Here is a 12,532-nt window from a genome sequence, read left to right on the forward strand (position 1 = left end):
TGAGGATGCAGAAAACATCCTACTGAAGTCAACTTTCCAGTTTGCAACAAACCCTGCCCACAGTGGTTCTGAGTATAGGAAAGGGGCTTCTTTCCATATGCAAAACAGAAGGATGCATCCAAAAATGGCATGGGGATGAAGTACCCCCGGCTACTCCATGCCACACTTGTTTGTCCCAATATCTGGAGGAAACAGGTAGACAAGGTACTGCCGTTCCAAGAAGACTCACCTAGTGCTCAAGAAGTTCAGAAGATGCTAGAGAAGGGAAATAAATGCTGGAGAGCAACTGAGACAGAAACACATTTAGTGAGTGACTGTTCATGGTGTGTATATCACACACACACACACACACACACACACACACACACACACACGTGTGACTGATACAGATCCCCAGGTATGCAATAAAAAAACACCCCAAGTAAGATAGGCAAGTGGCCACTGGAAACCTTTATTTTGCAATTCACACAACTGAAACCAGCATGAGGAAATTAATGGGGTCCAGACCATGTCTCAGAAGCAAATTCATACCCCAGACCTCTTCTTCAGCAGCACCTTGTCCAGTGAGGGCCCAGACACAAGCGACTGCCAACCCCCTGTGTGACTCCTTTTGGTTCCGGTAGCTTGAAGCACCAAGGATGTCACCCCCCGAGGGTAGTTCTGAACTCCAGATGTGCACCTTGTGTCCAGAGGTCAATGCATTCTTCCAGGCTGCAAATTCTTCCTCTTTCTGCTTCAAGTCTCTCCTGGGAGGTGGGAATTCCAAACTTACTTTTTCCCTGGGCCATCTCTAGGCACACTGAGAAAAGAAGCTCCTGGGCTCCAATCCCTTAAAGTTTCCTTTCCAGGAAGGAGGTAAATTCAGCAAGTGTGTGGGCAGGGCTGCATAGCACCGAGGGTTCCTCAGAATTGGCTGCCACACTTCTGCTACTGCTGACAGGGGAGCTGAGCCAGGAAAACACTTCCTGTCCATGAGCATGCTCCCCCAGACCCATTAACATTTGAAATAACAAATAATAACAATATTAATAATAATCTGGCTGACAGCATCTGTTGGTTTTAATAACTGTGAGGTCTCTGAGGAAGAGAAGAGAGAACTGAAGGTAGGCAGGCAAGGAGGCAAGAGTATGAGGGAGGGAAACAGGATGAAAAGGTGGGAGAAAGGGGGAGGAGAGAAAAAAAGGATCTGAAATGTTTCAAGGCTTCTGGCTTCCCACTGAGCTCTGAGTTCAAGTTTCAGAAATCCATAGTAGTGATGTTCTAGAATCTTCTATGGGCCCTTCACATTACTTGGCCGGGCAGCAAGACTGGCGAAGTATGCACACTGGGAGGGGTCACACTGGCCAGGAGGGCCGGGAGGGCCTGGGGGACCAGGATGTCCAGCTGGTCCTGTCTCTCCTTGAGGGCCAGGGCTTCCTGGGAGTCCATCTTTAGCATAGCCGGGTTCCCCAGGTTGACCTAGACCAAGAAGCAAAAGAAACAGAAGGCATTCACATTCAGAAGGATTATATCCAGGAGTGAAAGATCCCTGTAATCTTTGTGACTACATGATATGAAATAGGATTCAACATGTACTCAGAGAGATTAGCCTCTGCCTGATGCTGAAGACTGAGAGAGAGAATGGCCCACGTGAGCATCAAGTAGAACAGCAGAAGGGCATCTTCACTGTCTGAGCTGGGAAAGGAATCCAGACACCATGGAGGAGAAACAGACAAAGGAAAGTGCAATCTGTTGGTGTGCAAGCTTTCCACTCCAGTCAAATGAGAAAGCAGGGCCCTCTGCTCTTATATGACATATCTGAATTCTGAGTGGGATACCAAAATAGTGAGCCTCAGCCCAGTGTACCTGTCCTTACAGGGACACCTGATGACCCTGTATAATTCAACACTCAAATTGTCTGAGATCTATTATCTTTTCTCAGTTTTATCTACATGCTAAGCTTGAACCACATACTTGAATTACATTATTTTATTATACCACGTGAAAAATATAGCATCCGGGATATACATAACTGGTCATTATAGAGTCCAAAAACTCTCTTTAGACTGAGAGAATATTACCTATAAATAAACTTCTATGCCTGCACTTACCAAATGCTATGGTATCATATGTACTAAACTCCCTCTTTTGCCTCAACATCTGGGAAGTTTGGTGCTAGATGTGGTGGCCAACCTGGGTATGTCACATTTTCCTTCACTTCTTAGCACTCTGTCAAAGTATTTTTTTAATAAAGTAAACAAGACGCAAACCTTTCCTTTGTGAGTGTCTTTAGAATTCAGGAACTCTGCTGATGGTCTGGCAAGAGTTATTTAATGCACAGCCCTGCTTGTGAGAAGTCCTTGCTTCAGCAGTGCTAATCATGCCTTCCACTGGGATGCCCTGAGGATGGTCCCTGATTCAACCTCACACTGGTGTAACCTACCCGATAGTCTACACACAGCCCCTTCTGTTCCCTTTCCTACAAGTTCTCCTATTTCAGAATAGTATTTCTATTTCATCCCATTTGAAACTCAGCAAGATATAAACAATATTTATGTCAAACCATCATCTCTAATAAAAATCAGAGCAGGTGTCCAACTGTAGCAAATTTGGAAAATCATAGAAGAATAAAACTAAAGTTAAATTAAAAATAGGTCAAATGTTCATAAATGATTCAGAGTAAGCATAAAAGTTAAGAGTTAAATTTAAAAAGTAGAATCCTCAAGTCTGGGGTAGGGGTAGGGTTCGATGGTAGAACATGCATGAGGCCTAGGTTCAATTTCTAGCACTGCCTCCCAAATACACACACACACACACACACACACACACACACACACACACACACACACACACTTAAAAACATACACACGCATGCACATGACTGCTTGTGAGATAGAATTTGACAAGCTAGAGTTGAGGGTCTTCTACACTCACACCTCCTTTCCAGGGTGACAGCTGCTGCCCTCAGGAGCTCTCCCAGTACAGACATCAAGGCATGGTGGTTGACCAGTTGCCATTTTCCCCATTATTTCCAGGTTTCAGAAATGAAAATCCCAAACCCCCACAAACCCTGAGCCTCAGGAGGCTCACCTTTGGCTGAACCTTTGGTTAAGGTTTCCTGGCCATATTTCTGAGAAAGGCTAATGGGGCATGAATGGGTGTGGGGTTTAAGAAGATGAATGTCACCTTGCCGGTGGGGAGTCTTACCACTTCAGGTGAGTTGAAGTGTAGAAGGAAAGTCCTAAAAAGAGATGTATCTCCAACATGCCTAGGCTTATTTAGCATATGCTGATCCCTCTCTCCCCTCAGACCATTTCTCATATTTGGTCATTTATTATTTCTAATTGCAACATAATAATTCTGTATGTTTCTGGGGCATGATTTGCTTTTTGATGGATATTTATTTATATTTTATGTACATTCTGTTTTTCTTGCATGTATGTATTGTGTACCAAGTGCTTCCATCCCGGTGGATACCAGGAAGGGGCAGTAAATCCCCTAGAAGTGAAGTTACAGATATTGTGAGCTGCCCCGTGGGTGCTGGGAATCAAACCCAGTTCCTCCACAAGAGCAGTGTGTTTTCTTTTCAGGACATGGGTACAATATGTAATGAACAAATCCAAACCAAACAAATCCACACATAATTAGCTTCTATACCATCCCAAATATTCATCATATTTTTATGTTGGAAACACCAATATCCGTTCTTCTGGCTATTTTGAAACAGTAAATAAGTGATTGAGACTTTTGATTTAAGAGGTATACCTTGAGGACTTGCAAAATATTTCATTAAACAATGAGTGCTCCTGTTTCTCCTTAGAGTGGCCCAGCTCCTTCTCTTCCCACAAGCAGGGGTACCGCTATGTGCCCCCTGCCTCTATGGTTGATGTTCACCCAGCCTGAGGCACTGAACCTTCATACCTGGTATTCCAGGGGGACCCATCTCTCCTCGGAGGCCAACTCCAGGTGTGCCAGGGTCACCTTTGACTCCTCTTTCACCTGATGGGAAGATATATACACCTTGAGTGGTGCAGACTCATGATGAGAGTAGAGACAGCAAGGTCCAACTCACAGGGCACAGATGCACCCCAGTATCATAGAAGCGTTCCGCTCACACCAGCTTGTTCACATCTACTCCTGTAAAATACCCCAGCTCTCATGTACACACACACACACACACACACACACACACACACACACACACACACACAGAGAGAGAGAGAGAGAGAGAGAGAGAGAGAGAGGCATATTTTTCAGACTCAAAATATGTACATGCAAACACTAAAGGAAGCAGATACTTTCTCCTGAACACATCCTCAGATACACTTCTCTATACATACACATTCACTCAAGCACCTATCTATCCAGCTACATACATATTTACACATTCGCACAACCAGAAGTAAATACAAAGTACACAGATCTATACCTACACTAAACCACAAGCAACTAACTTCACATACCCACAGCTCACTCACACACATATCAGTTTTTATGTGTGCCCTCATCATTGGTGTCCTCACTCACTCACACACACATCAGTCTGCATGTGTGCCCTCATCATTGGTGTCCTCACTCACACACACATCAGTCTGCATGTGTGCCCTCATCATTGGTGTCCTTGTCAGTGTACTCAAAGCTTTTCATCCAAACCTTCATGAAGAAGGAACTGGGTTGATAAACACATGAAGTCAACATGTACCACATGTGTGCCTAGTACCCGAGAAGGGCAGAGTACAGCACTGGATACCCCAGAACTTCAGTTGTGAGCAGCTATGTTGGTATTGGGAACTGAACCTATGTCCTCTCCAAGAGCAGCAAAAGCTCTTAACCACTGAGTCATCTCTCCAGCTCCTCGTTTCCACTGTTTTAACTGTTACATTTGTCAATATTCTGCCACAAACCAATGTAGTCTATAAATTATGCTTCCTATAGACAGTTATTTTATGCAATAGTCAAGAGCACACAAATTTAACAAAAACCCTTTAAATGGAAGAAATACCACAGGGGATGGATGGCTAAATAATCATAAGGATATGAGCGATCAAAAGAGAAGATGGTAGGTTCATCCATTTCCCTAGCCTAAGGTCACCAAAATGAACCCGTAACTCCATCCACCAGAAGGGAGTGAACCCCAGGCTGGGAAGTTTGGAGCCTAGTCCTTCCTCCCTGCTCTTCAGATCTGCTCACCTGCAAGGAAAGCATTCTGACCTTCTTGCCACTGGGCAACTTGGGACGGCCTCCCCCACTTGAGAGAGAGCCTCCTATTATCCAGAGCTCCATTGTTCAGATAGGTTAGCCAGACAGCCAGACAGTTAGTGCCCATTTTAGCTGTAGCTCAAAGTCATTTGGTTGGATTTTAAAGCTGACATTTAATATCCATTGCCTGGAGATTAAATGTCATATCACTCAGTCACAGTTCCCACTGGGTGGGGGAAGAAGAAAATATTTGCACCACCCCTGTAACTTGAGCAAGGGAGATGGAGAGAAAGTAAGAGAAAACAGGTTCAATCTTCCTGGCATAATTTCTCAAAACTGTCAAGTATGAAAATCTTGAATGTATGAAAAAAAATTACACGATGCCAAAATTCAGTGTTGCTGAGCTGACGGGAAGGAAAACAAGATAAATAATGCAGGCTCTGCCGGGGATGCACCCCATACCCAGACCCCACTCAGTCCTGTTTCTGAAATGCTGTCCACTCACCTTTGGGGCCCATAGGTCCAGAGGGTCCTTCCAGACCCCCTTGGCCAGGCCGGCCTGGCTCACCTATGGGGCCTGTCCTGCCCGGAAGCCCATCTTTTCCAGGGGGTCCTGGGGGCCCAGGTCTGCCTTGGGAGGACTTCATGTGTGCGGGAGGCATCTGGGCCACGAGGTAGGCAAGTTTAGCTATGGAATAGGAAAATCAGAGATGTTTATGAAGAATGGATCGAGGATGAGGGACAGAGTGGCAGCTCACTACAAGCTAGAAATGAGCAACAAAACCAACAGGACAAGGGACAGCTCCTGTACACACACTTCTGTGGGACCACTGCAGCATCCGCAGTAATAGTGATAATTAACAGCAGTATTAACAATACAGTAGCATTGGCTCTGGAGACAGCCGCATTATTGGTGTTTGTGATGACAGCAGCAGTAATAACAGTCACGGAGACTGCCGGTTGGAGAAACTGAGGCCTGGGATGTTTAAGTGGCTTACACAAAACTATTTATTGACTTTTATCTTTTGGATATCAGGTCCCTCATCTACAACTGAAGGGATGAATGAGCTGTTAATAATGATGCTTATACATCTGTGATACAAGCAATACAGAATTAATTTAAAACCTAGAGCTCCAAATAGATGGGCTCATTTTCCTGATTGACAAGGGATCCAGTGCTCACCTAGCAGTTGACAAGAACCACCTAGGTTTATATAGTCAGAGAGAACTGGATCCAAATGCCAGTCCAGTGGGTGGAGTGACCAGGATAAGGACTGGCATTTTGGTTGGTAAGTGTGGTGATATTTTATTTGTGTACTCCAATAAAACTTATCTAGGGATCAGAGAACACAGTCAGCCACCAAATTAGACATTGAGGTCGGGCGTGGTGGCACACACCCTTAATCCTATCACTGGAGAGGCAGAGATCCCTCTGGATCTCTGAGTTCAAAGCTACACTGGGAACAGAGCCAGGCATGATGGCACACCTTTAATCCCAGCACTTGAGATCTCAAGTCTTTGCTTGGGAAGGACACACACACGCCTTTAATCCTAGGGAAGTGATGGCAGGAAGCAGAAAGGCATGAGGACCAGGAACTAGAAGCTTTTGAGCAGCACTTCAGCTGAGATCCATTTGAGTGAGGACTCAGAGGCTTTCAGTTTGAGGAAACAAGATCAGCTGAGGAGTTGGCAAGGTGAGGTTGGCTGTGGCTTGTTCTGATTCTCTGATCTTTCAGAATTCACCCTAATATCTGGCTCCAGATTTTTTATTATAAGACATTTTAAGATTCATGTTATAAGCAAGAGTAAGGAAGAGGTGGAACTTCTCACAGCCTCATTGACTCCCTCTGCCATTGCACCTTCACAAGGCGCCAGGGCTCTACGGAGTCCACCTCAGTGACCTTGGTCATTTGCTGAACTTTTCAGGGTCTTGATTTTCTTAATTTTAGTGGAAGTCGATGTTTCTCCCTCAAAGGCTGTTTGGAAAAAGGGACTCGTCCCAGCAGATGTTCCCAGATCCATTCAAAACCAGGGGCTGGCAGTGCACTAGAGCAGAGGCCATTCCATCACTAACAGCTCTAACACTCAAGAGGTAGAACTTGGAACTCTGGGTCACTCCTCAGATCTGCCCTGCCCAGTGGGGCTTACACTCTCTCCAGCCTACCTCCTGCCGACTCCCTTACCTCCCTCATCCATAGCCCATCCATGTCCAGCTAGACTCCCGAGGGGCAAGGGGGAGTCACAGCAGGTGGTGATACGTGCTGTCATCGTTCACTAGGAGTCACTTTCACTAGAGGTGACAAGGCAGAAGCTACAGCCCCATTTGAGGGAGGCTCTGGAGCGTGAGGCCTCAGTTTAAGTAAGGCTGGGCCTTCAAGGAACCTCAAAAGCCTGTGGCTCCACTTTAGCCTGCCCCCAGGGTGCTGCCCTGGTTCTTAATGATGAAAGCAGCAGTTGCTCCCTGGGGATCTTACCCTGAAAGCTGCAGTGAAGTCCAGCTACTTACCTTCTAGCTGCTTCCCAAGCTCTTCCTGAATGAGGCGCCGCAGGGTGTCAATGGATGGAGACTCGCCCTAGGATGGAGGTGTGGTAGTTGAATGAAAATGGCCCCCATTAGGCTTATAGGACATGGCACTATTTTTAGTAGGTGTGGCCTTGTTGGAGGAAATGTGTCACTGGGGGGAGGTGGAGAGGCTTTGAGGTCTCTGAAGCTCAAGCTAGGCCCAGTGGCTCACTTACCCTACCTGCTGCCTGATGATCCAGATGTACAACTCTCAGCTACCTCTCCAGCACCATATCTGCCTGTGGGCCACCATGTTTCCTGCCATGATGTTAATGGATTAAACCTCTGAACTATAACGCCACCCCAGATTAAATGTTTTCCTTTATAAGAGTTGCCCTGGTCATGGTGTCTATTCATAGCAATAAAACACTAAGACAGGGGAGAAGCAGAGTTACTTGTCTTCCCAGTAACTCTCATCAAAGACCCCAGTGTCACACCCGCCCCCAAATCAAGAAGCTGGTGAGCAGCGCAGAAATGGGCAAATCATACCCTCTGTCTACCCCATTCCATATCTGCAGCCCATTCCTTTCCTGTCTGCCATTCAGACCATGCCACACCATCAGCAAAGCAGCTTAGACCTTCAGCTCTCAGATCTATAATGTCTTTCCCTCAAGACCTTTATTTATTCTTCAGGTTATTTCCTCCTAGTACAAACCATTATGTTCATAAAACCAGCCCCACATTGGGTCTAGACAGCATGTCCTCAAAAGCTTGCCCACCTCCAGAACATAGCTTATAGGCAACCTGCTACACAAGCTCATGTTTAACTCTCCTGATTGGTATCTTGTCCCTATACTCCCCAGGGCCAGATCTGTCCTGTTCAAGTCTATACTGGCCATGTACAAATGAGTGATCCATGGAAGCTGAGGAATTTATCTACAGGAAAGACTGAATGCTCACATTCTGACAACAGTTCTCAGAAGGGTCTAAGAAAGGATTGTCTATGCCCTATCAGGATCCACCCTTCCTGTGTGACTCCTGTAGGGTAGCACTCCCCTCAAGAGTGGGCCCCCCTGTGCTTCTATCAGTTCAACAAGTTGCATGGAATAGATTCCATTCCCTTGCTCTCTTACTCTTATATGGCCAGAAACCTCAGATGTATAAACCTCATATGGTTCATTGCTCCCACACAGCACAGGACACACAGAGCTTGGCAAGGCTTCATGGGGGGTTTGGATGCCAACTGAGCCTTTTGATTTCCCCCGGATTTATCCAAGAGGGTAGGCTATAGGCAGTAAGATTCTTAAGAGTCACCACAACCAGAAGCAAATGAAACCATGGAGTGTCGATGCTGGCAGGGACAGAGAGTGACCACATCTGTGCTTAGAGAACATATAATTTTCCAGATGACTAAGTTTGGTGCTAAGGAGAAGAGGCAGTCACAGGGACTGGACAAAAAAACCCATCAAGAGTTCAGCTCTTGTTATCTAGCTGGCAACCTGTGTCTGTGATCCAAGAGAGGCTAAAACAAGAGTTCTGCCACTAGAATGACCTATGTGAGAAGACAGTAACCAGGCTCTCAGCTGACATTCAGTGCCAAGGAAAGCACAGAGAAGAAAGTCAATGCCTGCCACGAATGGATGGTGAACCACCTACAATGCAGGTTGGACCACTGAGATCCCATCTTCTCAATTACCTCTGCACAGGGCACCAAGACCAAAGGGATTTACAGCCTATGAAATGAATGAAGCCTTGCAATTCATCATCCCTGGGGTGGAGGACACAATAGAGAAGAGACTCTCTTTCTGAGCACCCCTTGAGTTACGTGAATCACATCACTGCATCCTAACAAATTTAAAGAGCATTTTCTCAATAGGATAGGCTCAGAGAGAGGGAGTACCCTGCCCCCTGCCATATAGCAAGTCCCCAGAAACTTGGTACCCACATGCCATATACCCTGAAGGTCACAGACTCCGCTTTCCCTCCATTCTCATGGAATCTGTGTCTGAAATGTTATCATCATCCTTACCCGAAGTCCTGGAAATCCTGGCTGGCCAGGTGGCCCTGGAGGCCCAGGGGGGCCACTTTCCCCTGGTTGTCCTTGGGGACCCATCAGGCCAGTATGACCCTTGTGGCCTGGGATTCCAGGGTCTCCAGGCTGGCCCTTCCCGCCTGGTAATCCTTTGTCACCTTTGGTCCCAGGGTCTCCCTAAATAGGAGAGAAGAATATCAGCAAATGGGTATGGGCTGGAAACTGGCCTGGACACACAAGCTGCAGCCCATGGCACCATCATCTTCCTGCTGGGGCCCTGGCAGGGATAGATGGGTCTCGCAGGGGTGGGGGTGGGGTCTCAGTACTGAAATGAGTCATGGATAACTCCAATAAGAAGGGCCTAGAATTATCCCACCCCTAGTCCTGATTGTACAAAACAGGGCAAGGGAGCCCAAAAATAGAATCCTACCTTACACAGTATGTGTGCAAGTCAGGAGAACTTTTATTTTCACACCCACACCAAATAAGCCACTAACCGGGCTGACACCATAGGAGCAGCAAGGCATACTGGCATTCTCATACCACAGAACACGCTACAGTTGTCAGCACTGGGGCTGTGCATCAGGGACTATGTGGACCGGCCACCAGGTATCATTATTATATGAGAAGTTCAAACTGTAGAACAGTGTCCACAGTATGCAAAAGTTGGAGAAGAATAAAAATATCCACAAATTTTCTTTGTGGGCATAAAACATTGAGAAAGGCTCCATAAGTCGGTAATTGTAAGGATGACAGGAAGGGGACTGAAGAGATAATTCAACTCTGTAGTCTGCCTCACAAGTGTGAGAATCTGAATTTGGATCTCAAGTATCCACACAAAAACCAAGTGTGACTACTTATATCTGGGGCCATAGACAGGCAGAACCCTGGAACTGACTAGGAAGCTAGCCTAACAATTTGGTAATATCTGGATTCGATGAGAGAACCTATAATCTCAAACAATGGAGAGTGATTCAGAGAGACAGCCAATGCCAACCCTGGCCTGAACATACACATGTACACATTCACAGATGCATTCACCCACACACCACATATGCCATATACCATATATATACAACACACACATACACACATACACATACACACACACACACACACACATACACACACACACAAGTGTAACAAGGAAAAGCATAGAAACACAGCTGTCATTTTACACAATCTTTAAAAAGGAAGAATTTTCAATGGACTTAGTGACATAGACCTGTCATTATAACTACTTAGGAGGCCAAGGTAGAAGGATTGCAGCTTAAGACCAGCCAGCCTGCAGTGTGTTCAAAGCCAGCCTGGACAACTTAAGTGAGACTATTAAGTCACAAACTACTATGTCAAGGGATATAGCTCAGTTATAAAGTACTTCCTTAGCATGCACAAGGCCCTACATTCAATCTACATTACCACAGCACATGTGCATGCACACACACACACACACACACACACAACACACACACACACAATAATTTCCTAGTTCCAGACCAAACCACAAATGTGCATCCCTGGAGAAAGCTGCCAAGCTGTGGAAACTGAGGCCAAGCTGTCACTACATTCCTAGAGTGGGTTTGGCCTCTGTCGATAGGAGAGACAGTCTATTAGCTCAGCAGCCTCTCTTTGCCAGCCTCCCTTCAGCTCCAACAAGTTCATGGAGGATGGGCAGGCTCACTCTATGATGCACTCCCTGGCCCCTTTTCCCCCATACGTGAATCAAATCCTAAAGTTCTGGGTCAGTGACTTGGGGCACAGCAACCTCAGGGCAGACAGCCTAGTTGTTGTTCTTATATACTACTGTGTGTCTAGACAGCAAGCTTCTGTGGCTAGTTAGGTCTGAACACACAGTAGTTTTATTAAGACCATCACTACTATTAAGCCATAACTACTGTGATACATCACAGAAAGGGAGGGGCAGGAGAAATAAGGAGGATCAAGATGGAACCACACATGTGTTGCCACGGGCAGGGCAGGAGCCTCTGAGAAGTATTAGAGCATGCTCACGGTTCTGAAATGCAATTATTGTGCATGCTAAAGCAAGCAATGACAGGAACATGGTATGGAGAAGGTGTGATGTGCTGGAGTCAGGGAGGACAAAGGTGAAGGCACATGCATGTTTGGAACACCCTCCTCTGTGTACATAGACCCCAGAATGAAAGACAGCATTACAGGAAGGGGAGCTTTGAGGCGAGGTGGGAGGGATACCTGAGTTCCACTACGTTCACTCTTGTAATTTCTGTTTTTTAACCAGGCCCCTGCATGGCTTTCAATTTTTCAACAATAATCCAAGTATCAATGACTTTTTGCATTATAATTTAAGGCAAACCCAAGAGAGTTGCTCCAGTTTTCCAGATCTGATGTACTTCATGGGGTCTTGAAATCCATTGGATGATCTTGGACTCAGAGGTCTAGAACACCCTGGTCCTGAGTTACCTGGAGGCCGGGTACCATCACACATGTGGCACAGCCTTTCTATTTAACAACCCCCCTATCTCTATCACTTTGCTATGAAATGATATGATCCCCTATTTTATTTATTTATTTATTTAATGATTATTTATTATTTATTTGTATTTTATGTGCCGTGGTGTTTTGTCTGTATGCATGTCTGTGTGAGGGTTATCAGGGTACTGAATCCCCTGGAGCTGGAGTTACAGACAATTGTGAGCTGCCACATGGTTGCTGGGAATTGAACTCAGGACCTCTGGAAGAGCAGCCAGTGCTCTTAACTGCTGATCCATCTCTCCAGGCCCTGATTCTCCATTTTAAACATTCCAGGATGAAGGAATAAGGAATCTAAGGGCTTGGTGGCA

The 12,532-nt window shown here is 45.9% G+C and overlaps 1 protein-coding gene across 1 annotated transcript in view; it reads right to left on the reverse strand.

Moving 5' to 3' along the window:
* Nucleotides 1–422: 422 nt before the first annotated feature.
* The window catches only part of Col22a1 (collagen type XXII alpha 1 chain), a 233,247-nt gene continuing 221,137 nt past the window's right edge, over nt 423–12,532 (reverse strand). Inside the window, exons 60-64 of the mRNA XM_037197519.1 lie at nt 9,711–9,890; nt 7,685–7,751; nt 5,684–5,866; nt 3,901–3,978; nt 423–1,458 (exon numbers count right to left, since the gene is read on the reverse strand). Coding sequence (XP_037053414.1) covers nt 1,271–1,458; nt 3,901–3,978; nt 5,684–5,866; nt 7,685–7,751; nt 9,711–9,890 — 696 coding nt within the window. The 3' untranslated portion in view covers nt 423–1,270. The remainder of the gene's footprint in view (nt 1,459–3,900; nt 3,979–5,683; nt 5,867–7,684; nt 7,752–9,710; nt 9,891–12,532) is intronic.

This window comes from Peromyscus leucopus, chromosome 20 (genome assembly GCF_004664715.2).
Source record: "Peromyscus leucopus breed LL Stock chromosome 20, UCI_PerLeu_2.1, whole genome shotgun sequence".
Classification (NCBI taxonomy): domain Eukaryota; kingdom Metazoa; phylum Chordata; class Mammalia; order Rodentia; family Cricetidae; genus Peromyscus; species Peromyscus leucopus.